Source organism: Panthera leo, chromosome D3, assembly GCF_018350215.1.
Source record: "Panthera leo isolate Ple1 chromosome D3, P.leo_Ple1_pat1.1, whole genome shotgun sequence".
NCBI classification, from domain to species: domain Eukaryota; kingdom Metazoa; phylum Chordata; class Mammalia; order Carnivora; family Felidae; genus Panthera; species Panthera leo.
In genome coordinates, this window is record NC_056690.1 from 20,536,965 (window position 1) to 20,563,072 (window position 26,108).

At 46.5% G+C, this 26,108-nt stretch overlaps 1 protein-coding gene and 2 gene segments (V, D, J or C); all 3 read right to left on the bottom strand.

Annotated features, from left to right (window-relative positions):
• LOC122203331 overlaps positions 1-26,108 on the bottom strand; it is an 803,799-nt gene that overhangs the window by 767,232 nt on the left and 10,459 nt on the right.
• LOC122203328 (immunoglobulin lambda-1 light chain-like) overlaps positions 1-26,108 on the bottom strand; it is an 814,466-nt gene that overhangs the window by 744,024 nt on the left and 44,334 nt on the right. The window lies entirely within an intron of this gene.
• Positions 7,782-16,006, bottom strand: LOC122203337. The segment is given in 2 exon segments: positions 7,782-8,279; positions 15,760-16,006. Coding segments are annotated over 2 exon segments (534 nt in total).

Below are 26,108 nucleotides of genomic sequence, written 5' to 3' on the forward strand. Positions count from 1 at the left end.
TAGGGAACACTGCTGGGCCATCCTGTGACCTCGTCTCCATATTTCTGGTACTTTTAATTCCAGCTGTGCCTCTGCAATGCTGCTCGTTAGAGACCTACCTCCACAGCAAGTCCTAGGACTGAACTTGAAATAAGAAGACCTGGAAGGAGTCACTGGGGGTCAACTGGAGAAAGATGAGAACAGAAAGATGAGAAAGATGTCCCCAGGTGGGACACAGTGAGGTGACTGGCTGGACCCCGGGCTGTGGGAGATGGAGGGATGGTCCAGAGTGTCAGGTCAGGAGGGAGGGTGATGCCCACAGATACGGGGATGCCCTGACTGACACAGGTGAGGTGAGATGGGAACCAGGTGGGAGGCAGGGTGATGGGGTCTGTTGTCCCTGTGTCCCATGGCAACCATGGTGTGACATGTGGAAAGTTGTGGAAACATCACAACAGGCATGAGGGATGCCTTTCCTCCCCCATAGGAAGGATGTGGGAGTTACAGTAACTGCTTGACTGGCAGCTTAGTCTGCATCATTCATTCATTCGTTCGTTCACTCATTCATTCCTTAAATACACATTTAAGTATTGTCCACACATGTCAGATCAGCGCTCATCACAGCATGAAAGAAAATCTGATTTTTATTCATTTCAGAATCGCTGGTACGTTGTCTGTTTCATATAATTTGCATGGTTACTGTTTGCCTTTCTCATTGTCTGTGTTTGGCAGTCCAACTTATATCACACAAAGGTTCCTACTCAATCAGTTAGTGCTTCTTTATCAAAACATTCTTTGATATACTGGGGAAAAGTATGCAATTGTATATGCACCAAATTTGAAGATAAAGAGTATCTATCTATAACTTAAGACAAAGGGGAAGAATCAAAAAGAGTAATTGACACATCTGAAAAATACAAAATCAGCTTCCATTAGTCACCATGTAATATAGAAGTAAATGACCAATATCATATTGCTTAGAAATAGCAACTGAAATCATAGCAGTTTGAAAACTAATGAATTGATTATATATTCATTCTAATAAATGGCAGAGTCACAGTAATCAGCCAGGATCCCTGACCGTGAAGGGAGCCCTGAGTCAACCCAAGAAACTCTCAGATAGGTTCAAGGCACCACGGGTGAGAAGAATCCTTTCCTGCTGGGAAGGCCTGGAGTCAGTGGAGCAAAGAAGGATTTAAAAACTGGATGTGGGAGAAGAACCCAGGGCCCTGGAGTCCCTCACGAAGTTGGAAGGGACAGAAAGATCCAGCTAACCCCTAGTGGCTTTTAACATGAGTCAGAATTACAAACAAATGCAACAACACATCAGTAATTAAGGGTTTTTAAGGGAACAAAGGGAATACAAAGGTTAACAATCTCCACCAGGCCAGGAAAGTGCTTCACCACATCAGAGACAACACAGCAGAGGGCAAACTCCCAGCGCTGTGTCAGAGGAAGCAAGGCCCTGCATTCCTTTCCCCAGGTCAGGAGCCCAAACCTCCTCCAGTTTATACTGGCTCTGGGAGCAGGCCCCTGGCCCCTTCCCCTTGCGGGACGGTTACTTCTGCTTCGTTATAATGTCAGTCTCCACACGAGGAGGAGCGCAAGCTGCATGGACATAACCTAGGATGCAAGTAGGGTCCTGTTTTCTAAGTGTGCCCGTGCGACACGATGGCCACCTTTCGCAGGGTGACAAAGTCCCCTTTCTGAATATCGATCCCAACGACTAAATAAGAAGAACCCGCTCACTCCTGCTCTGAGACTCAAGGCTTTGCAAGTTATTCCTCGTGATCTCATTATTTTGCTGCAAATCCAGTTTCCTCTGTGAGACCACACACCTGGCAGAGTCTCTAAATTTCACTCTGGGTGGAAAGAACTCAGCTTAGTTCCGAGACAGCAACTTCATTTTCCTCTCCCTCTCTCTCTAAGTTCTATTACTTAAATATATAAATTATAATATATGATATGTAAATTGCAACATGGAACATACATATAATGTGTATATGCAATCTGTAGTGTTTTATATTATACAAGATACTTATATTTAATAGTTATATAATACAGTTACATATGTAATAATTCAATATAACATATTACACATATTTAAAATATGTGTTTATATATTGTTTATATATTATACATAGCTTTGTAATATGTAATATTTATTTATAATAAATATCATATATATATATATACAAATTTTTTTTTTTTTTCTTTTTGCCCCTATCAAGGACCCAGATGCCTTGGATGACAAGGTAGCACAGTCTAACAGAGACCCTTGAAGGAAAGCTAGAAGCTATAAGGTGACAGAAAGAATGGGGGTGATGACTGCCATACAGAGATGACGGGAACAAAGGAGTGCCAATGCCCCCCCACCCCCACCCTCCACCACCCCAGCATCTTTTCTCTTCGGCCCTAAAGGGATCTCCTTGTCTGTGAGGCAGGAGGTGAGGAGAGGACTCAGGACAGGACAGAGAAGTCCCATCCTCCCCTCCCCAAGGGTCTTTTACCCTAGACGCAGGTAGCATGGCAGGTGATTTGTTCATTGTGCGAACTTCTCCAGGTGTGGGATTGTCTGTCCCTACCTGAACACCACCTGGGCATTGATTCCATGGGGTTGGAGGATGAAACATGGAGCGAGGGAGTGAGTCAGAGCTGAGGGCTCATGTGGCTCCAGGGGCACAGGGGCTGCAGAGTCACACTGCCGTGGGGACACTGCCTGATGAGTGTGCGAGAATTATTAGAGTAGTTCCCTAGTCGGTCAGCTCTAGAAGCTTGTCCTCACAGGACCGGTCCCACAGTGCCACCTGCTGGGCTTAGACACCAAATCGTCCAGTCATTCTGAAACTTCCTAGCACTTTTGGAATGATGTCCAGACTTTTGCAATTGGATCTAAAATGCCTTCATTCCCAAATGCAGTAGGATGAAGAGATGCCCTCTGTCTATTTTAGGAATGGTTGCAATTTTTCTGGGTCACCAATGACCTCCGTGTGGTTAAATACATGGTGTATTGATTGCACAGTGCTAACGCTACCAGGTATTACCTGACATTGGGGTTTGCCCTTCCAGGTGCCTAGGGTCAAAACCAGTCTAGTGTCATCTTAAACTTAATGAAAGCCTTAAAGTTCTCAGAGTACCAAGATGGTTCAAACTCATAATAGTTCTCTTGGACGCGTCCTCTAGTTTAACCTTTGTTGCGGTGGGGGGTTTAGATTCTCCTGACAGATCCCTTCAGCCCACACTGCAAGGACTTTTGATGCCTGTCTTTGCCATGAGGACAGGATGCTGTCAGGGAAATGTGTCTTTTGCTCCTTATTTTTCAGCATTCACGTTTTCCCTTGAAGTTTAGCCTGGCAAGTGCTTATATATTTGAACTCTGATATACTTCATATATCAGTTTTGTAATTAAAATTTTTTAAAATATTTATTTATTTTTGAGAGAGAGAGAGAGAGAGAGAGAGGCAGAGAGAGAGAGAGGCAGAGAGAGAGAGAGGCAGAGAGAGAGAGAGACTCAGAATCCAAAGTAGCTTCAGGTTCTGAGCTGTCAACACAGAGCCCAATGTGGGGCTTGAACTCACAGACTGCTAGATCATGACCTAAGTTGCAGTCAGATGCTTAACCGACTGAGTCACCCAGGCACCCCCATTTTGTAATTTTCATCAGTATGAGGATAGGTATAAACAGAACATTACTATAAATGGAGGTCTCCTCCCTTCTGAGGGGTTTTTCTATCTCTCTTGGGCCGCAAACACTCATGACCTATTACTCTATGTAATTCATGGGGGTTGGGTGTCTAAGATCTGGGTCCGCAGAACAGATGTATACCCAACATCTTCCCAACAAAGGAACCAGAAGGAGTGAGCAGTAGATATTGAGGGATTAAACTGGGGGCAGCAAGCTCATGGCAGGATGGCACTGAATATCGACATGGATTTGGACCTTGTTGGTTACACCTTCACATATTAAGTCACCCAATCCACGGTCACAGTGTTCTCACGTATTTAATCTTTTTAATATTTTCAGCAATCTTTTGCAGGTTTCAGTTTGCAAGTCTTTTGCTACTTGTTTATTTTGCCTCCTAAAATTATTATTATTCTTTTTGATGCTATCCTACATGGAATTGGTTTTAAATGTCCTTTGGGGCTTCTTGTAGGCATAGAGAAAACCACCCGAGTGTTGTAGGGAATTACTATGTGAACTCCTGTAGGAGATCTTAGACCCAGGTTTGGGGTGATGATAGAGTCTGCTCCCCATTTTGGAGCAGGAGGGAGTATGAGCGGGGAGCTCTGCGTGCCTGACCATGAAATGAGCGATCTCACAGGGCAGACTCTGAGCATAGGATGGCTTTAAGAACTAAGTGGATCCTGTGCTGCCTCCGTTTCTTATAGGGAAACAGAAAAGCATAAAGATTTTTTTTCGTTTGGGAAATAATAACTCATTTATATATTTCAGAACTTGTATAGTTATTTGTGAAACATATATTTCATAAGCACCAACTAATCTCTGACTGGTACAATGAGGGAGTAACACGAAGGGTCAGGAAGGAGCCGTCTCTGTGTTCCTGCCCCAGGGGTTCCGTCAGGACTGAGAGGAGAGCTCTGCTTCCAGAACTCTGATTCTTCAGGGTTTGGCCCCTGGGAGAGGACACCAGACCTCCCAGCACCCAGCGCCTCTCTGCTGGCTGGCCAGTTCTCACTCCTTCCTCCAGCCTCCAGCATCTCTCCACACCTCCTCTCTGAACCCTTATTCCTCTTCTCTTAGGTCAACATCATCTAAAAGAAGCCCTCTAGCTTTGACACCCACCTTGCACTGTTGGATTATTTGAAGGTGGAGACAAAAAACGTATTCCACTCCAATTATTCGTCTTTTCTTTTATATTTACACAGGGATTGTGCAGTTAGTAACCTATAAGTTTCTGATTATAAATTATGCCCTGGTAATTATACTTTTATTTTATCGATTCATTGCTACATTACTGAGGCATTTTTCAATACCCTTTAACAAGTTATAGAAATCATTAAGTATTTGTCCTCTATAGTAAAAGACCAGTAACCATAAAGTGCATATTTTCAAATACAAGATAGTATTTGACATGTGTGTTAATGTCAAGTGTACATAGGTATCAATAGCATATGACACATACACGGACAAACGTTCAAGGATGTTCACCAGAGGGTAATTTATGTTTAAGGTTCATGGGGACCTTCTATATGAATCCGTAGGGAAAGAGGTTGCCAAAAACCATCAGTCCTTCCTATGATGTGTGGGCCTATCCCACCTCTGGGAATGACAGGTGATGAGAGTGAGGGGAAATGAGTCAATCATGAGATGGGAAGGAGCTCAAAGATTTGGTGGATGCCCTGGAGAGGAGAGAAGGTGAAGCAAGGAAGTGAAGGGGGGGATTAGGAGAATATCTAAAGCAGAGAGAAAGGACCCCCTCTGCCTGGTTCATTGCAGTTTCCCCACACAGAGCCCCTGCCCCTCCACAGAGGAGTGTCTGAGGAACCTGCAGAATGTGGCGGAATGAATGTCTGAGGGCATAAGGAAGATGGACAGGCACAGAGAACCTGTAGGAAGATTGATCCAGTCACAGCTCAGGCCACTCTCAGGTCAGAGACGCCCCGGTGAGCTGAACAAGCTGTCATCGGTCACTCACCTGTGTCTCCCATTTTGGGAGATTTCCACCTCCTGACTCCTCTCGGGACAACCTACAGCCTCTCTTCCCATCAGAAGAGTCCCGCCCTCACCTGCCCTCCCTGACATTTGGTCACCTGGGCAGGGACCGTAATTGTGCTGACTTTGCAGCTCCTGCTGCTCTGGATTCCAGAGTAGGAGCAGATGGCAGTTCTGGAATCCTGCATGGGGTGGGGCTGCGGGGGTGGGGAAACCACGTTCTGCAAGTGAGGGCAGGAACTTCTCTCTGAGCTGCAGTTGGGTAGCAAGTAGTGTTCTCATATGCATTGTATTTTGCAAATTAACATGGAGCCATACAGGAAATATGACAGTACAGCCTCCTGAGGGCCACCATGGGGACTGAGGACAGGATTTCTCTCCTTCTTTCCCTTCGTTCTTGGGAATGGAGTCATTCATGCAGATATGGGGCATGTCTGGCCCCTGCATCACTCTGGGCTGATGATGGTTCTAGTCAAGGGAAAGGAAGAGATGATCTGGGTTTCCTATGGGCTGAAGGAAGATCAGCACCCGGTTTTCCCATGGGATTAGATGGGTCACAGTGCAGGAGAATCATACTTGGGGAAAGGGTCATTGCTCCCATTCCTATTGAAGCAGGCTCGGGCTCTTCCCATGTGTAAGAGAGGGGGGCATCAGTCTCTGCTCTCTTGTCAGGCCACAGCGCCCCCTGGTGTCCACAGAATCATAACGTGTATTTGAATCTAATTAGTACTTCAAAATCAGGTTTTTAAATGCAGAACAACCCACTTACTAGCTTTTGCATGGAAGTGAATAATACACAAGTATGCAAATGGGAAATGGCATGTGCACAAAAATAAAAAGTGGAAAAATCATACTGTCAACCTCTTTTAATAATAAATTAAAAACATAATTTAAGAAGAAGTAAAAATGGTTCCATTAAAAAAATGAATAAACAGACCAATTTCCTTAGGAAAAAAAGACAATATTATTAGGAACTATTCCATAAACAGGCATAAGATGTGGTTAACTGCACAAAATACACTAACAACTTTCAGAGCTCATAGTTTCATAGTTTCATTTGTTTGCACTTCTCTCTCTCTCTCTCTCTCTCTCTCTCTCTATATATATATATAGTATAATAATATATATATTATTATAGAAAGAAATATATATATTCTTATAGAAAGAAATACATACACTTGATATATAAAATACAGAAAAAGGGGGGTGCCTGGGTGGCTCACTTTGTTGAGTGTCTGACTTTGGCTGAGGTCATGATCTCAAGGCTTGGCTCTTGAGTTTGAGCCCCACATCCCGCTCTGACCTGACAGGTCAGAGCCTGGAGCCTGCTTCAGACTCTGTCTCCCTCTATCTTTGCCCCTCTCGTGCTCACGCTCTGTGTCTCCCTCTGTCATAAAGTAAAATTAAAATTTGTTTTAAAAGTACAGAAAAAGGAAAATTGTAGAATATTATGAAATATTGATGCAAATGTTCTAAATATAAGATATCAATAGTGAGAATCCATTATCAGACTAAAATAGTCATATAAAGTGACTATACGTGATTTATTGCAAATATAGAGTGGGATTCCGTATTAATAAATCTTCTAAGATAAGGCATCATATTAGTAAATAAACAGATGAAAATCCCATGATCTCAGTAGACCTTGAAAGATTCTTTGAAAAATTGAAAGCAAAGTCCTAATAAAAACCACATAAAATGGAAACAGATAGAAGCATTTATATTGTGATAGCACATTCTCTCCTACACATATAGAACTCACTCCCACAACCAGGGAATTAAATAATGGGGTGGTGGAGGGGAGGACATTTCTACAAGGTGAACAGGCTAATGTGACCTAAACACCATTATCATTCAACATCCTTCTGCAAGTAAGTATTAACAAAGTGAATAACAAATAGCAAGTGGATACCAAAAATCACTGGTTGGATCTCAGCACGGATGGGAACGGACAGGGACTCATTTCAAAAGACCCAAATGTACGAATCAGCCATAGATACTCTGGATTTTGTGACCCTGTTTCTGCCCTAACGTGACATGGTCACTGTCCTCAGGGTGGCCTGTTTCTGGCACCCAGGAATTTGCGCTCAGTTTGAGAAAATCAGAAAATATCTTGCTCCCCAGGACAGGCTTCAAGGAGAAATTTAAGAGGATGTGGAAAGATTTGTAGACAAATTCTTTGAGGCGGGTGACAGACCTCAGCTGATATCAAACAAAGAAACAGCCGATGGGGCAAAAATGTCAGGGCTACACAGCAAGTCCCATTTCTGTGGGGACAGCAGGTTTTTGTCTCACTTCCCCACGGGCCTGGAGCTCTGTGTGAGCTCTCAGACTATCATCCCATGCTGAGCAGTAATAATCAGCCTCGTCCTCAGCCTGGAGCCCAGTGATGGTCAGGGTGCCTGTGCTGCCAGACTTGGAGCCAGAGAATCGTTCAGGAACCCCCGAGGGTCTGCTATCATCCCAAAGGATTATGGTTTTGGGGGTTGTGCCTGGGAGTTGTTGGTACCAGCTCACAAAATTGCTACTGATGTGGGAGCTGCTTCCAGTGCAGGAGATGGTGACCCTCTGGCCCAAGGAACCTGACACCGAGGATGGCTGAGTCAGTACAGACTGGGCCCAGGACCCTGGAAAATGGAGAGACACAGACAGGGTGAAGCAGGGGTCTGGACACAAGAGGGTGGAAGCAGGGCCCACGTGTCCTCCCAGAGCCCCTTTGCCTGTCCCCACATCCAATCACCTGTGCAGTGAGTGAAGAGGGTGAGAAGGACAGGAGACCAGGACATGGTGGAGACCATCACCAGTCCTGTCTGCTGTGCCCCACAGCTGAGCAGACTTCCCCTAATCCCTCCCTTTTTTATCCACTGAGAGAGGGAGGGCCTGTCCATGCAAATGATTCCCCAGCTCTCTGAGCCCTCACTGGACCCGAGTCAGGTGCCTCTGCCCGTGGATGTCAGGGGGTGGGCAGAGGAATGGCTGTGTGGGGCCAGGCTGTGCAGAAGTCACAGTTATGAGTCTCGAGCAGAAGGCACAGGCAGTGCAAGTGACAGGTCTCAGTTCTCATCAACCCTGAACCCTCAGAAATGGGCCCTGTGAGCCCCCTTGTGTCCAGACTCAGAAACATCATTGTGCAAAATGGTAACCAGAGCCCATAAAAGGAGCTCCTGTCCCCCGTTGCTTTGTCCACTTCCCCTTTCCTAGGGCCAGGACAGGTATCCTTCTGGGTAGCCTCCCATATCCTCAAACCAGACTTTCTGCTCTACTCAGACTCCTCCGGAAAAGCCAGGCCATGTTTCCCTGTATGTTTCATGGGTCAGGACTGAGGTGGTATTTCTACAAAATGCCACTTAGATCAGAATCATGTCCGGAGCTGTGACGAGTGCCAAAGGACACGTGGCCCCTTCTGTGTAGGATTCTGTGTTCTTTCCTATTATGTGCTTCCTCCCTGGTTTCCAGATCTCTCCTGCTCTGAGGTTCCCACAGGCTGAACAGAAGCTCTCCTTCTGTCCTCAGTGCTGTGGGAAGGAACAACTGTGTGTATTCCTAGGGGCACTGTCCACTAAAAATCTTTGCCATCTGTCACTATGTCTGCTTATTTGAAACAACAGTTCTCCACACAATGTGGTTAGTGATTTCCTCCCAGGATCTGTCCCCCCAGCACACAGACACAAGTCTGCAGGGGTCCTGTGTGTGGCACTGAACCCAGAGCCCAAGGACAAACCTGCAGGAAGTTCCAAGAGGGAAGGAGTGACCGCAGCAGGTGCTCTGAGAGGGATCAAATGACACAGTTTATGTTTAGTCACCACTTAGCCAAGTGTGCACTTTAGAAATGGACAGAAAACATACACAGACACTTCTCTAATGAAGACATCCAGATGGCCAACAGGCACATGGAAAGATGCTCAACTTCATTCCTCATCAGGGAAATACACATCAAAACCACACTGAGATACCACCTCACACCAGTCAGAGTGGCTGAAATGAACCAATCAGGAGATTATAGATGCTGGAGAGGATGTGGAGACATGGGAACCGTCTTTCACTGAGGGTTGCAAACTGGTGCAGCCACTCTGGAAAACAGTGTGGAGGTTCCTCAAAAAATTAAAAATAGATCTACCTATGACCCAGCAATAGCACTGCTAAGAATTTACCAAAGGGATACAGGAGTGCTGAGGCATAGGGGCACTTGTACTGCAATGTTTATAGCAGCGATTTCAACAATGGCCAAATTACGGAAAGAGCCTAAATATCCACCAAGCACTGAATGGATAAGAAGATGTGGTTTAAGTATACAATGGAATATTACTTGGTAATGAGAAAGAAAGAAATCTGGCCATTTGCAGCAATGTGGATGGAACTGGAGGGTATTAGCCAAAGTGAAATAGGTCAGTCAGAGAAAGACTGATATCATATGTTTTCACTCTTATGTGGATCCTGAGAAACTTAACAGAAGACCATGAGGGAGGAGAAGAAAAAAAAAAGTTTGAGGGAGAGAACTCGAGGGAGAGAGCCAAACCATAAGAGACTCTGAAACACTGAGAATATACTGAAGGTTGATGGGGGGGGGGGGGTGGGAGGAAGGGGAGGGTGGGTGATGGGTATTGAGAAGGGCACCTGCTGGGATGAGCACTGGGTGTTGTATGGAAACCAATTTGACAGTAAATTTCATATTGAAAAAAATACAACAAAATAATTTTAAAAAATAAATGGGTGTATGCTTTTGTGTAAAAAAATTCTCTCAGTGACATGATTGAAACTCAATGACAAAGTTCTTATGAATATGCAGATACAATCACTAGGATACTTTTCACAGATCTGTATTTACTACAGAGAAAAAAAGATAGAAATTGTGGGAACAATGTAGAAGGGATGCATTCTCTTGGAGGTTGAATAGGAGTCGATAAAGTTTTTCAAAAATCATGTTTTCTTTGTCATTAGTATAGCATGGTGGAATTTTTCTGCAGGTAGGAGAGCCCAACATGATGTCCAGTGAAATCCCATGAGGGACCTATTTCTATGAATTCCAGAACCATCTCTGTGATGCAATTACCAAGCACTGAGGGAGCTTCCAGGAAAAGCGATTTGGGGTCAGACTTGTCTCTGGGGTGAACACAGCTCTACATCTGTTCTTTGTGTCCAGCATATTCAGGATAGAAAAAAAGCTCATTCAGAAATCCATGAGTAGAGGAATGAATTTTTATTATCTGAGGCCAAGTGGGCTGAAAACTTTCTGTCAAAGATTCCATATGTGACTGGTGGAGAGATGGCGATAAGGGGAACTGTGTCCCTGAGGTCACTGTCACTGTGGCCCTTGGGTGGGACAGAAGAATTTTCAGCAGAGATCCAGATTGGTGCAGGTGTCGCTGGGAAGACTGAAGCAGTGACCCCCGCATGTCCTCATGTACCTTGAGCTCCGTGGGAGCATCAATGAAGCTGCTGTTCCAGAATCAATGAACTGATCAGCCTTGGGGGCTGGCTGGATCACAGAGATTGTCGGGGACTGAGCTACCCATGGGACAGAGAGTCTCCTTGGGATTCCCGAGCATCAACCTTGTCCCAGGAGAGGAGGTGTTCAGAGCATGTGCTTGTTGCCCTTGTGACAGGACCCCAGTCACACTGGATGTTGCTGGTGTTTCTGATGATGGGGATTCTGCCTCCTGGGATTCTGACCCTGGTGGTACTGTTTGAGTACATGTTGACTATGATTTCTGGAGAGAAAGAGAAGCTGGGAAACTGAAGAATCTAGGACACTATACATTCAGAAGAGAGATGTGTGTGTGTGTGTGTGTGTGTGTGTGTGTGTGTGTGTGTGCATCTGTGTGTGTGTCTGTGTGTGTGTAAGACAGACAGAGAAAGAGAGAGAGAGGAGAGAGAGAGAGAATATGCTCCATGTATCCTCAGGAAGTCTTTCCTTCAGAGGCCAACTACGTAGACAAGTGTACCCCTGTCCCTCTAATGTCCTCTCTCCGCTCCCTGAGTGTTGTTCTCCATGCAAATCCATCGCTGGGGCTGGCTCTCTAAAGAGCCTCCTGTGTTCTGGAGCTTGGCGCTAAAGAAGGCTAGTATCTTGAAGGTCACTTCCCTTGCACAAGGATGGAATGTACACAAGGAAGAGGAATTTGGTGCAGATTAGTTCTGATAGGAATTCCATTGAATCACGAATTTGGATCTTGGGGATGGGTCTTCAGTCCATTTTCACCCCAACAGATACATATCCCACATGTGTGGGTTCAGGTCTCAGGAAGCACAGGACAGGGGTGACAACACAGTCCCTTCCTCCTGCCCTTCACAGCACAGCCACACCCCACTATGCCCCCAAGGTCCCCGGATGCCTCCTTGGAGGTGACCATGAAAGAGTGCCTTTTTTATTTTGGAAAAAGGCTAATACGTGAGACCTCAATGATTGGAACAAAATTGTGTGGCTGCGTTAGTCTCCTGATGGCCTTGGAAACAAATATTCTCAACAACAGGAAAAGTTGTCATGTCTGGAACTATGTAGCCCATCCTTCCTTTGTTGGCTAGGTCAACAGTTACCTTTTGTGGAACCTCAGTAAGTTTGAAGGGGGAAAAGTCATTGTACTAATGGCTTTTGTGGGCAAATACTCAAAGGCTGAATGAACCTTCATTTGTCACAAACACAATAATGTTGTTGTCAAATTACAGAGATTTACTGAGGCTGGTGGGCATGGAAACTATAAGCAGAGATGAGAGCGAAAATCAGATGAAGAGGGGATTTCCTGCCAGTCCAATATGTGTGACTTCTCCTCCCTAGAGATGAACCCTAGAGAGAGGAAATTACTGTAAGATTTTACTTCTCTCTGAAATCCTAACATAGAGATGGGGTTGAGACCTGAAGAGCCATGCGGAGAGACTGAAGGCCTGAGGGAGGCAGGAGCAGAAGGGAGAAGAGGAGCCTGTGTCAGGAGGGGGAGGGGATGAGGTGAGTCTGAAGACGTTGTGACTCACTTTTTGTCAGATGGGTGAAAGAGAAAATTGTGTCTATGACCAAGGTGCTTATTAACATATCGAGTATAGATGTGTTGTCAGTAACACAAGAGTCACAGTTTATGGCCTGAGATTTGTGGATGAACATGACTATCTAGTTCACCTTGTCCAGTTGAGACAATCAAACTGTGTGGTCTTAGAAACTATATAAGAGTCCCTGCGCCCTGGATCCTGATACAGTTTCTGAAATTCTTGTCATTTCCTAAGTGACAAGAGCACTAGAAGCATCTTAGTTCTAATGACACGACTCTGGGTGGGCTTCTGGATGGCTCCTGGATGGGGCTGGTCCCCAGAAAGACCAAGCCTTGATCAGAGCCTGCAATTATTCACCCCCTCATACTTGAGACAGGGAGGGAAGACTGACAGTGCAGTTAATGTCCAATCACGTCTACCCAATTCCTCAATAAAATCCCAAAGTAAAGTGTTTGAAGAGTGTACGGTTTGGTGAACACATCCACTCCCAGAACAGATGCACCTCAACTCCACAGGGACTGAAGCTCTGGTACTCAAGACGCTCCCAGACTTAGCACTAGGTGTCTCTTCATTACTTGTTTACTTGACCCCTTCATCATATCTTTAATGAGCTGACAATAAGAGTCAGTGTCTCCCTCGGTTCTGTGAGTTGATCTGGCAAATTAATGGAACTCGAGGAGGGAGTCGTGGAAACCTTCAACGTGTAGCCACGTTGGACAGAGGGTACAGGCCATCTACTAGTTGTTGTTGGCATCAAAATGGGGAGCAGCCTCCGGGTGCTGAGCCCTTCACCTGTGGATCTGACACTATCTCCCGCAGATAAACTAAGCGTTAAATTCAGTTAAACTGTAGGACACTCACTGTGTATCCCAAAGAATTTCTAGATGTGGGAAAACAGATACAAAACATAAAATTGATGAACATGAGTGTGTGAAGTGAATATTCTGCGAGTAGTAAAGGAGATATGACTAGAGGGAGAGCCAGAGATTTTGGTCGTAAAATAGTTGTTCTTGCTAAGTTTCTTTTTTTTTTTTTTTTTTTAATTTTTTTTTTCAACATTTTTTATTTATTTTTGGGACAGAGAGAGACAGAGCATGAACGGGGGAGGGGCAGAGAGAGAGGGAGACACAGAATCAGAAACAGGCTCCAGGCTCCGAGCCATCAGCCCAGAGCCTGACACGGGGCTCGAACCCACGGACCGCGAGATCGTGACCTGGCTGAAGTCGGACGCTTAACCGACTGCGCCACCCAGGTGCCCCTCTTGCTAAGTTTCTCCAGACCCAAGGGCATGTGCAGTTGGGCTCCATTCCCTGATTCGCGTGGGCTCCTGGGACACGTGTGCTGTCTCAGGCAAGAGCATCATCTGTGTGCCCGTCCTTCCTCCTCAAGGACAGCTCTCACCATAGAGGTGTCTCCCCCACAGGAGCCTCACAGAAGCTTCCCAATAACAGACACAAGGTCTGTGGACCCAGGGGTTTGTGACTCACTTTCTCCATATCTGAGTCACTGTGAGTAGCCAAAGCTTCTCCCAGTGCCATGAGCTGTAGCACAGGAAGAGTCAGCCTCGTCCTCAGGCTACGGCCCAGAGAGGAGCAGAAGCCCTGCATTGGCCGAGGCATCTTTGGACCCAGAGAAGCGGCTGGAAACCCCAGGGCCCTGGTGCTTATCTGAGTCTGAGTAGAATCTCAGTAGATACGTGGGAAAGGTCCCTAGTTTCTGCTGGTACCAGTATATATGGTAGCCACCAACACTGTAGCCACTGCTCAGGGTGCAGGTGAGTCTGGCTGTCGTTCCCAGAGATGCAGAGAGGGAGGGTGGCTGAGTGAGCACAGGCTGGGACAGGGAACCGGCAAACACGGACACCCTTTGCGGATTCGGCTAGAAATGGAAACCAAAGTTCAGGATTCTGAGCAGAGGGGGGGTGTTGTGGGGAGCACCTCGTGTCCATAAGGCCTGTCCCTACCTGTGCAGTGAAGGAGGAGTAGGAGGAGGAGCAGCGCCCAGGCCATGGTGACAGAACCCTGGTCCCCACACTGGGCTGGGCCGCACCAGGCCTCCCTTTCTCCTCCACCCTCTGCCACAGGAGGGGCTGTGCATGCAAATGAGGTCCATCCAGTGACTGCCCAGCCCCTCCCTGAGCCCTGGTGCTGGAGCTCAGCTCACACCACACACTGGGGAGGATGGGGGTGGAACTCCTGCCCGGGGAGCCCTGGGAGGTAGCACCTGCTGCGACATGGATCAGCATGGAGCTAGACATGGAGCTAAGGAGGGAATCAGGATCCACAATGCATCCAACTATCATAATAGATGAGGATTTAGGGGCAATTAGTGGGAGCTTTTGTTACCAGGACACATAGCGGACATTCCCGATGTGTCCTGACTCAGACAGAGCTGGATTTGTGTTCCTGTTTCTGCTGTGACCTGTCATGGACCCTGTCCTCAGGGCAGCCTGCCCCTGGCACCCAGGAATTTGTGCTCAGTTTGAGAAAATCACACAGTATATTGATCCGAAAGACAGGCTTCAGGGAGGAATTGCAAAGAATGTGGAAAGACTTTGTAGACATATGGTTTGTGGAGTGTCTCAGACCCTAGTTTGTACGAAACAAACAAAGAAGCACTTGACTTGGCCAAAAGGTCAGGGCTGCACAGGAAGTCCCATTGCTGTGGGAACAGCAGATTTTTGTCTCACTTCCCCACAGGCCTGGAGCACTGTGTCAGCACCTTGAGTAATGTCAAGAGGCTGGCAGTAATAATCAGCCTCGTCCTCAGCCTGGAGCCCAGTGATGGTCAAGGAGCCTGTGTTGCCAGACTTGGAGACAGAAAATTTGTCATGAACACTTGACGGTCGTCTGTTATTAGCATAGATGAGTTTGGGGGCCTTTCCTGGAAGCTGCTGGTACCAGTTCACACCAACAATACCAATGTTGTTGGCACTTGCAGCGCAGGAGATGGTGACCGTCTGGCCCAGGACCCCAGGCACTGAGGGCGGCTGAGTCAGCACAGACTGAGCCCAGGAACCTGGAAGGGGAGAGACAAAGAGAGCATAATGCTGGGTTCTAGAAACCAGAGGAGAATCCAAGGTCCACGTGTCCTCCCTTGACAACTTCCTCTGTTCCCTCATCTAGTCACCTGTGCAGTGGATGAGAAGGGTGAGGAGAAGAGGGAACCAGGCCATGGTGGAGGTCATCACCAACCCTGCCTTCTGTGGATCCACAGCTGAGCAGATCTCCTCTAATCCCTTCCTTCCCCTTTTCATCCTCTGAGAGAGGGAGGGCCCATCCATGCAAATCAGACCAGCAGCTCTCTGACACTTCACTGACCCTGGGTCAAGTCCCTCTGCCTGAGGATGTCAGGTGGGTTGGACGGGGAGGTGGTCTCTGGGGCCATGCCAGGAGAGGGGAGGTCACAGTTTGGAGTCCTGAGCAGAGGACACAGGCCTTGTCCAGGTGCAGGTCCCAGCTCTAATCATGGCCAACCCTCAGAAGCACCCCCTGGTGGTCACACACAGCATATGTGACATGGTGAGCAGATCTCATCAGAGTTCCTGCCTTCCCACTGCTCTGTCCACCATCCCCTTCCTTCGGGACAGGCCAGGTGTCCCCTGTGTGGCCTCCGATCCCCTGAGGACACACTGTGCTTTCCTCTGGCTCTGCATAGTGAGTCTGTCCACAGCGCCCTTGGCTATTATTGATGGGGCAGCACTGACGTGGTGACTCTTGTACAACCACACAGATGAGGATCAGGGCCACAGAGCGATGGGTCCACATTGACACATGGCCAGTTCTCTGCAGGAGGCCGACTTCTTCCCCCTTCCCTGCTTCCTCTCTGGTCTGAGAGTTTTCCTTTCCCAGAAGCTCCCTCAGCACTGAGGACACAGGGACACCGTTTCTCCAGGTTGTGGGTAGAAGCCCACCTCCCTCGTGTGCATTCCTACAGGGTTCCACACTGAATATCTTTGTCAGCTGTCACTCTTGCCACCTCACATCACATACTGGGGACGATGGAGGTTGGCTTCACCACTGGGGAGACCCCTGTAAGGAAGCACCTATTGAGACAACACGCATGTCCTTGCTTAAGTGGGGACTCTGCCACACCAGAAGGGTCACAGCTGCTGAGTCTCCCTCAGGAAGTACAGGGCCCAGTCCCCAGTCCCAGGTTACTTTTTGTGTGGTCCTCACTGAGCCCCTGTGTAGGGACACCATGGCAGTCCCACAGCGCCCCCTCCTGGCTGAAGGGCACACACCCCACTGTGTTTTCACAGCCCTGAGAGCCAAGCGGGTTTCCTCACTTATGTTTATTCCCACATCATTGAGCTGAATCTTGGATAATGTGACCCTATAGTGCTGCCCATGTTCAATGTAGCATTTTTCAGTCTCCAAAGAAGCCCTAGTACATAGGATGTGGAGGCATTTACCTCAATTAAATGGTAAATTGCCAGTTCATTGCAGAAGATATTCCAGACCTCATGTCCCTCCTCTGGCATACAATTGAGAATATGTCTATCTCGTGAATATTTGAAAACTCCTGTGCTTTAAAGCAATGGATTCCAACTACTTTCCAATAAATTGAGTATTATGTTAATCTTCTATATTTTTAGGTAATTTCCTTGGCTTACTACCTTAAGAAGAAAAGGAAATACAATGCATTTATATTTGATGAAGTCGTATTTAACAAGTGTCATTTTTTGTTTTTCTTTTATTGTTTTTTCATGGGTTATCCTGACAGTGTCTTGCCTAAACTTTTTTATAGAAACCCTAGATCCTGAATATTTTCTCCTTTTATTTTACAGCTTTAGGTTTATAGTTTTTTTCTATAATCCTTTTAGTAATTTTTAATACATATAAAGTGAGTTTTAAGTATGATTCATTTCTCGCTCAGGATATCCAACTGTTTTGTGGCCATTTGTCCAAAAGTCCATCCTTTCTCTTCTGAAAGGCTTCTCCAACTTTGTAAAAGAAAAAAATTGTTTATCTTTCATTCTGTGGGTCCGTTTCTGGGTTTTATGTTCTGTTATCTTGGCCAATGTGTCTATCCTCTATCCATACCACCCTGACTTGCTAGGATAAGAACTCAAGCACACTTTTATCCAATTTGGGAAGAACTGGCATATTTACTATAATGAGTCTTCTAATCCATGAACGGAACTTATCTTTCCTTGTTTTAGATCCACTTTGATTACATTTACCAGCATTGTCCAGATTTCAGCACCTGTGGCCTGTACTTGTTTTGTGAAATATGCCCCTAAATATTTCATTGAGTGGTTTTAAGTTTTTTTTTTAATTATTTTCACCTGTTTATTGCTAGTATGGATACATCTATATGATCTTTCGATGTTGATCTTTATTCTAAAATGTTTCCAAAATTATTTATGACTCTTTGAATTTATATATTTGCATACCTAATTGTAGGTTCCTTTGTAGTTTTCCTGTAGGTCATTCTCTCACCTGAAATGGGACAATTGTCTCTTGTTCTTCTTCATCTGAATGCCTCTCATTGTTTGTCTTGCCATATGGTTCTGACAGACACATCCAGTCCTATGTGGAACAGCAGTGTTGAGATAGGACATGGTGGCCTTGCTCCCTACCCGAGGTGGGAAAGCTTTCAGTGCTTCATCTCTGTGTGTGTTCACCGAAAGGAAGGTGTTTTATAGTTTTCTTTACCAAACTGAAGATGTACTCTTCTATATTGTGTTCTCTGAAAACTTTTATCACTCTCATTCATATACTCATTCATTCTTTTCCATGAGCACAAATAGGTCTTGAGCTGTGCAGGAAGTAGAAGAGAATCATCCTACCTGAGAGAGTGAGGGAGACTCTTTCATCGGTCTTTCTTTTTTAATTTTTTAAAAGTTTATACATATTTGAGAGACAGAGAGATGGAACACAAGTGGGGGAAGGGCAGAGAGAGAGGGAGACAGAATGGGACGCAGGCTGGAGGCTCTGAGTTGTCACCAGAGAGCCCGACATGGCACTTGAACTCAGTAGCCATGAGATCATGACCTGAACCGAAGTCAGATATTTAACTGATGGAGCCACCCAGGGGCCCCTCAGCTGTCATTTAATACTTTGGCTATTATCACAACTGATTTCTTTCTACTTCTACTCTGGTGTCAAGGAGACAAGGCAGGAGGCCTGGTGAGACAGATACCACTCCCTCTTGTCCAATATGAGGGTGGGCGAGAGGATACTTAAGACATGGAAGAAATGGCATTTTCTCTCTCCCTTTTCCTGCTGGTTTCTTCACTTCCTTAGACTCCCTATCCCTCCTCACTTTCTTAAAATCCTGGGTGATCATTAGCATGATCACAATCCATCCCACATACCCCTCGAGGTTTAGTCCCACCCGCCTCACTGACCACCCACCCCCTCAAATCCACATATTGCTCCCTCTCCAGCTGAGTCCCCCAGCTGACTGGCTGCAGGGGCACATGGCCGTGATGACTGTTCCCACTGAGAATGTATGAGACTCTCTTTAGGGCCTCCCAAGTCAGACACCCTGTGATCCTTCATTTCTCACATTCCTCGCTGTAGTCCATTGTTAGGGCTGTCCCTATCTACAGTGCACAGTCAGACTTCCTCAATCTCCTTGAATTGAGAAAGTATTTTCCACCCAGACTCCACACTGGAAAATAGAAGCTCGAATGTAAGTTTCATGGCGTCACCCACTAATTGTTAACAGGCTTATGTTTTGTTTTCTTTTTGACGACAAAAAAAGATGTTCACTGTGGGGGATGAGCTTAGGAGTCCCCCGGGCCTACACCAAGGGGTTAATACGACATAAAGAAATATAAAGCCATAGGATGCTCACAACTGAATTTGGGCAAACCAGATTGGCACCCCAAGACTAGGCGGATGTACAGGCACCCAGATAGAAAGGGGTGCAGAGCCCCCACAATAGAGAGGGAAGGGAAAAGGCCTAAAATAAGAACAGGCACAAAGACTCCCCATACAAAGGCATATGAGGTAAGCAAGATTAAGCATTCAAGGCAGAAGCACTCTCCAACTTAGTACTATAGCAGAAAAGCTGCTTTCACTGGAGGAAAGGACCAAGTTAGGTAAAGAGGTAAATTGAGCTACAGACCGCTGCACTGCAGGCAAAGCAGCCCAGAGCAGAGATGGTTAACAAAAGAAAAGGTGCCTTGTTAACCCTGAGGTTGTTCCCCCTGTCTGCCTTAGCCCCTAGGCAGGCTCAGATAAACAGACAGGGTGCCGTTAACAACCATGGTAACAACCATCTGCCCATCTGCCCCGTGCCAGGACTTTGTTGTCTATTGGCCCAAACCCCAAACACTGTATATCTTCAAAAACCCTTTTTGTTCACATCCGCAAGTCAATGCTCACAATTTCCTTGTCTCTTTGTGCACACCCATCAAATCTGTAAGCCTTCTGATCTTAATAAATACAGAGCAAGGACCCTTATTTGGGGCTCTTGTCTTTTCCTGCTCATTAGCCATCTCTCGCTTTTCATCCAGTGTCCCCCTCTCTTGCTAGACAAGAGAGAACGCTAGACTTAGAGTCTTCGACAGTTCACTATTTCAAATATGCTTTCACATTCTTCGGGACAGTTTACAGTTCCCTTCATATATAGATTTCACACATCTCAATGTAACAGCTCTCCCTCTGGTCTCTCGGGGGAAGTTGTTTCAAGCACAGACACTCTTTGTGCGCTGACCTAAGACCCTTGATCTGCAACAGAACTACCCTACTTTCTTGCGATTTGCAGGCCACTGTCCCTGAGGAAGGAGTGAAGGACTGACCTTTCCCAGAGGCGAAGGCCTGACCACATTTGGAGCAGCTGCCAATGATGCCAACAGATCTGGCACTGCCAGGCTCATGTCCACAGAGAACTAGCCATGTGAACACTTGCTTCTCCCCCATGGAGAACCGCCACGATTCCCTGCACCTTCCCGTACGAAAGTATAGGACTTCTCCTAGACAGAGAACATGATCTTTGAGACATTTGTCCACATCTCCCCAGGTTGCTGGCTTCCTGAGGAAGCACCCATTCCTTTCCCATCATCCCTTGTCTCTCAAGTATTGAATGAATTTCTAGTGGCAAACAGCAGAGCCTGAATTCGGAACCAGCTCTCTGTTCAATAATATTAGCATCTTGACATTGTTGGCAATATGATAAGAATCCTTTTCGTTATTTTTAGAATGTAACAAGGTCTCGTTATTACTGAAATTATTATTGAAATAATTAATACAAACTTTATTTTATACATTTCTCATGAGTTTACTGAATTATCTTATTAGGGCCATATTTTTTTAATGTTTATTTATTTTTGAGAGAGAGAGCACGACAGGGCAGGGTTGAGGCAGAGAGAGATGGGATGAAGGATCCAAAGCAGGCTCCTTGCTGACAGCAGACAGGTGGACTTGGGAATTGAAATCACAAACTAGGAGATCATGGCTTGAGCTGAGGTCAGACATTTAAATGACTAAACCGCCCAAGGCCGCTTGTTAGCACAGTGTTTTTAAACTAAATACCCTGAGCCATCTGAAAGCAGAACTGAAGGGGTCCTCAGGTGGGAAAAAATCTCTGTATATAAAGAGGAGACAGCTTTCCTGCCCCAAGAGCACTCATTTGAGGCCCCCAGCTATTTTCTGTGGTCTGTGCCCTGCAGGTTCTACTTGCCCAGCACCCATACTGAGCACTTTCCTGGGAGGAAAAGAAAACAGAAATGCAACAAGGTCAGGAGTTCAGGGTTTGAGGAGAACAAAGGGGATGCCAACCTACCAGTCTCCACCAGGCCAGGAAATAGCCTGAGTGCTTCAGAGACAGTGACCCAGAGGAAAAGTCCCAGTGCAGGAACAAAAGTAAACTTTTCCCTAAAGCACATGCTTGAGTTGTTTTTGCAAGATTGAAACCTTGCCCCACAGGTTAATGAGGTTAAAACAGTCACCAGCAGGACCCCCACTGACACTCCTTCTTTTCACAGGAAGTACATCTATTTCAGAGGCAAACGGCAGAAAGAGCCTGGGAGCCTAGACCAGTTTTATCTCCTGCAACAGCTCCACCAGTGCAGGTGGACCAGGGAGTGTCCTCCAGGGACCTCTGCCTCTTTATAATGTTAAGTCTCTGCCCCAAGAGGAGGACAAGCTTCATTAACCTACCACATGATGGGGACACAGCTCCTATTCTCCATATTCCTGCACAACCTCAGGCCCACTCTTGCATAAGATGACAAAACTCCCTTTTCTGGGTATCCATCCTAACCCTGAACAAAAGGAACCCACTCACCTCCACTCAGGGAGTCACAGCTTTGATAATTCTTGTCCCTGATCCCCATATCTGTGGCAAATAAAGTTTCCTTTGTGTGACAGCATCTGCTGAAGCCTGTGCCTGTGCCTCACCAAGGAGTGAACTCAAAGTAGCTCCAACACTTCTAAGTAATATATTTCATCCCTTAACTTGGAAACCTGCCTTCTTCTCTCTACTCTCTACCTGTGGTTTTAGTGACATTTAAGACTATTAATAAGAAATTTCAGACAAATATTAAGTAACAGTTTTCTTAAAATTATCTTTGTCTGCTCATTTTCACCCTTTAGATCAAAGTAAGTTAGAAAAAAATGAAATAATTTTAAAGGCGTCTGTTGTTAAGAATCCCTGGTGGCCTTGCGCCCAGGCTCACACCACAAATCATGAGCGTCAGTGGAAAGAGAACTCAGTTCCCGAAAAGGCTGGGTGACAGAAGGGGAAAGCTAGCCGTGGGTCTGAACCACCATCACTCGAAAAAGCCCATGCGAGTGAAGACACAAGACAGCAAGTGGAGAAACCTAAGCCCTGACCACAGGATGGGCATCCAGGTTGAGCAATAGTGAAACGGGAGGTCTCAGATGCAGTGCTGTGGGCAGATGGGAGAGAAAGCCAAGTCAGGAGGGATGCTCTGGAAACATCTCACTAAGGAAAAAGAGTGGGGAGGAGACATGTAGAGTCTGCTGGGCATGAGGGAATGGGAAAAAGAGAAAGGCCACAGAGCCACACCCCACCACAAGGAAAGGACAAATGTATGAGACAAAAACTTGAAATATGGACCGTAACACATAATATTATTCTTCATAATAATAAACAACACCGGCTAAACTATTGAACAAAGTTGCAGTATGCAGAAATCTACAAAATAAAAAATGAAAATGGGGGACAATAGCCATCAGAAAATAAACGTTTTAAAAAAGAATCTGTGATTACACACCATCATGGAAAATAATTATGCTATTTCGACAGCCTCTATTAAAATTGCAGCCATCTAGATAGATCCGCGTGTCCTCGGCACAAGATGAACACGTCTCTAGAGGAAACGATGAAACGTTCCCTGTATTTAAATATGGTGCCTGTGATGTTCCTACAACAATGCACACGCTGATGACACTGAATGGTGTGCTTCCGGGGACACGTGGTCTGTGACTCGGCCCCTGTGAAATGTTCACATCAGGAAAATCACTGCAGACAGAAAGGAATTTTTGGCTCCAAAGGGCTGAGTGCAGGGGGGCCATGGACTCATTGCTGGGGGGTCTGGGATTTTTTCTGCAGGTGATGGAAATGTTGTCAATTTGATCCTGATGATGTTTCCCAAACTCAGGAAACATACTACAGACCACTGAATCGTACCATTTAAATGACTGCACTTTATGCCTGTAAATGATCTTAAGAGATTTGTCTTATTTTCAGAAGAAAACAACATGAGGTGAAGCTACTGTCACTGACTCTTCATAGTTGTTCTGTGCTCAGAGAGTCAGACCCTCAGAACCTCCGGGGTGTCCTCGGTCTCCCTGTTTATTTGTCACTGGCAGTGACCATGGGAAACTGGGGCACATTGCTGTATCATTTGCCCACGGGCTTAGAGCACTGTCAGTAATGACTAGCCTCGTCCTCAGGCCGCCGGCCCGAGATGATCAGAGAGGCCCTGTTCTCGAGAACCCAGCTGGGATCCCGGAGGGCCTAGTGCTTCTGAGTATCTCAGCTTTGGGGACACGGTGGGGAATCTGTGGGTACCAGCCCACATAATACGACCCAACATTGTTGCAGATTCCAGTGCAGGTGAGGGTGACCTTCTAGCCCACAGACCCTGATGAAGAGGCTTCCTGTGTCAACACAGACAGTGCCCAGGACCCAGCAACACAGCAGTGGAGACACAGGTCAGTGTCAGGTTATTACCCACAGTGTGTTCTCAAAATGGGGAAAACAAGCAACTTAGGGGTCCTCGGAAGCAATTCTTCTGCTTTCCACAGCCAGTAACCTGAGCAGAGAGCAAGGAAGGTGAGGAGGGGAGGGGTCCAGGCCAGGGTGGAGATACCCCAGGCTGTGCTTCTGAGCCCTCAAGGGAGAGACCTGCACAAAGCCTCTCTTATCCTCTCCCTTCCTGGAAGAGAGAGAGGAAGCCTTCATGCAAATCTCTCCCTCCCCTGGGACTGAATGTGGTGACAGCTGAGTGTGGGGTGGGTGGGACTAGGGAAACTCCTCTAGGCACAATTTTGCAGGGGGCACAAGGCAGGGTTCCAGGCCTGGGTGTTCAGCTGGGACCCCCACACACACCCCTCAGGGACAGGCCCACAGCGCCCCCTGCTGTCTCAGTGTCCAGCCACACCCATGACTGGAAGGGACATCCTGGAGTTGCGAGAGAGAGACCAGGGCACTAAGGACTTCAGTCAGCCTGGCATACTGTCCACCCCCACACAGGCCAGATCTTCTCCTCCCTCAGGGCTTCTTCCTGTGCTGCACGTGCCACCACACCTCAGTCCTTGCTGCAGACACAGGACCTCCTCAGCATGAATTACCCTGGGCTCCTCCCACTACTTAGAGACTTGTGTTGTTGGGGCCAAGACTCGTGGACCGCTCGGGGATGATGTTTCTGCCCAGTGAACACAAGAGCCGAGAGCATTCACTCCCCTCCACAGCCTCTTTTGGGAGCCCTGAGGGGACAGCCCAGTTTTCTCATCTCACTTCCCATTCTGGCGGGCCAGTCCCCATTACCCTCTGCACTGACCTCGATGAGGTAGTCAATGACGGTGCATGGCTATAGATCACGTGAGTATATTCTATCTCTATCATCTATCAAACTTTGTATTACCTATAATTGGTATGGTGTCGGCCCAAAAAGAGACACATATATCAATGCTCCAGATTCAAAAGGCCAGAAATAGGGTGGCTCAGTCGGTTGGGTGTCAGACTCTTGATTTCAGTTCGGGTCATGATGTCCACTTCTGTGATTGAGCCCTGAGCCGGGTTCTGAGCCTGCTTGGGATTCTCTGTCCCTCTCTCTCTGCTCCTTCCTCTCTCTCTCCCTCTCTCTCTCTTTCTCTTAAAATAAATAAATAAAGCTAAAAGTACCCAAATAATATAAATAAAAAGACCAGAAATAAGTGCAAGTTCCCCTTGACAAGCACAGAGAATGTAGACTGAAAACGAGGCCTTTCCTCAGTCTCTGGAGGAGAGCACACATGGATTTTGCAGGGAATTCAGACAAGAATAAGCATGAATCATATAGCAGATGCCTCAGAGGAGTACCTCAGTTCTCATGGATGTTCCCTGACACATTTTAGGAAAGAAAGCTGGAGTTTCTGGACCCCCTGCAGCGGGCACATGGATCCCCATGCCATGGGCTGCAGCGTGCACCCACGTGGTCATTCCGGGGTAAAAAGCACAGCCTAACGAACGATCCCACCTGGGTCAGGCCACATCCGCAAAGAGCCCCCATGGGAGCTGCCCTCTGCCCTCTGCTGCTTCCTGCATTGGCATGAGCTCCTGGGGCCCTGGCTTCTCTGTACACCCAGCTGACCCATTCCCTTCCTGGGTGCACAGTTACTGTTTGGGATGATAAAAAGCTTTGAGAAATGGAGAGTCGTGATGGTCACCCAACATGGCGAATATATTTCATATCTCTGAATTGCACAAGAAAGTGATGAAAAGAGTAAATTTCCTGTTGTGTGTATTTTCATAATTAAAAATTACTAGATGAAAATCCAACTTATGTTAAGGAAGTTGCACTCACACCAATCTCTTTCCCATCTTTATATGTGTTACCCTATTCTAACTCATCCTCATCACTAAAAATTGACAGGGATTTTGTTATCTTTTTCCTGTAGGTTCCACATATAAATGAGATAAAAAAGCATTTGCCTTTCTGTGTAGGCCTTATTTCTCTCAGGGTCATGTCCTGCAGGTTCGTCCATGTTGTCGCAAATGACAAGACGTTCTCCTGGAAAGGCTCAGGGGATCGACTTCCTTTATGCAACATGGTGCCCCGCAGCCCCTCTACTGCATGGATCACGGACAACCCCGATGCGGCAGGATAGGAGAGGAAGACACAGTCCATTCTTCTGGGCTCCAGAAACCAGCCACATGCTGCCCATGGGCCCTGATGGTGTCAGCTGTAGGGAAGTCACGTCGGTGAAATCTCCCAAGCAGACTAAAAATTTTGCTGCACTGGTGGCACTCCCACCTGTCCCTCACAAGCCCCACTGAGAAGTTTGCTGACT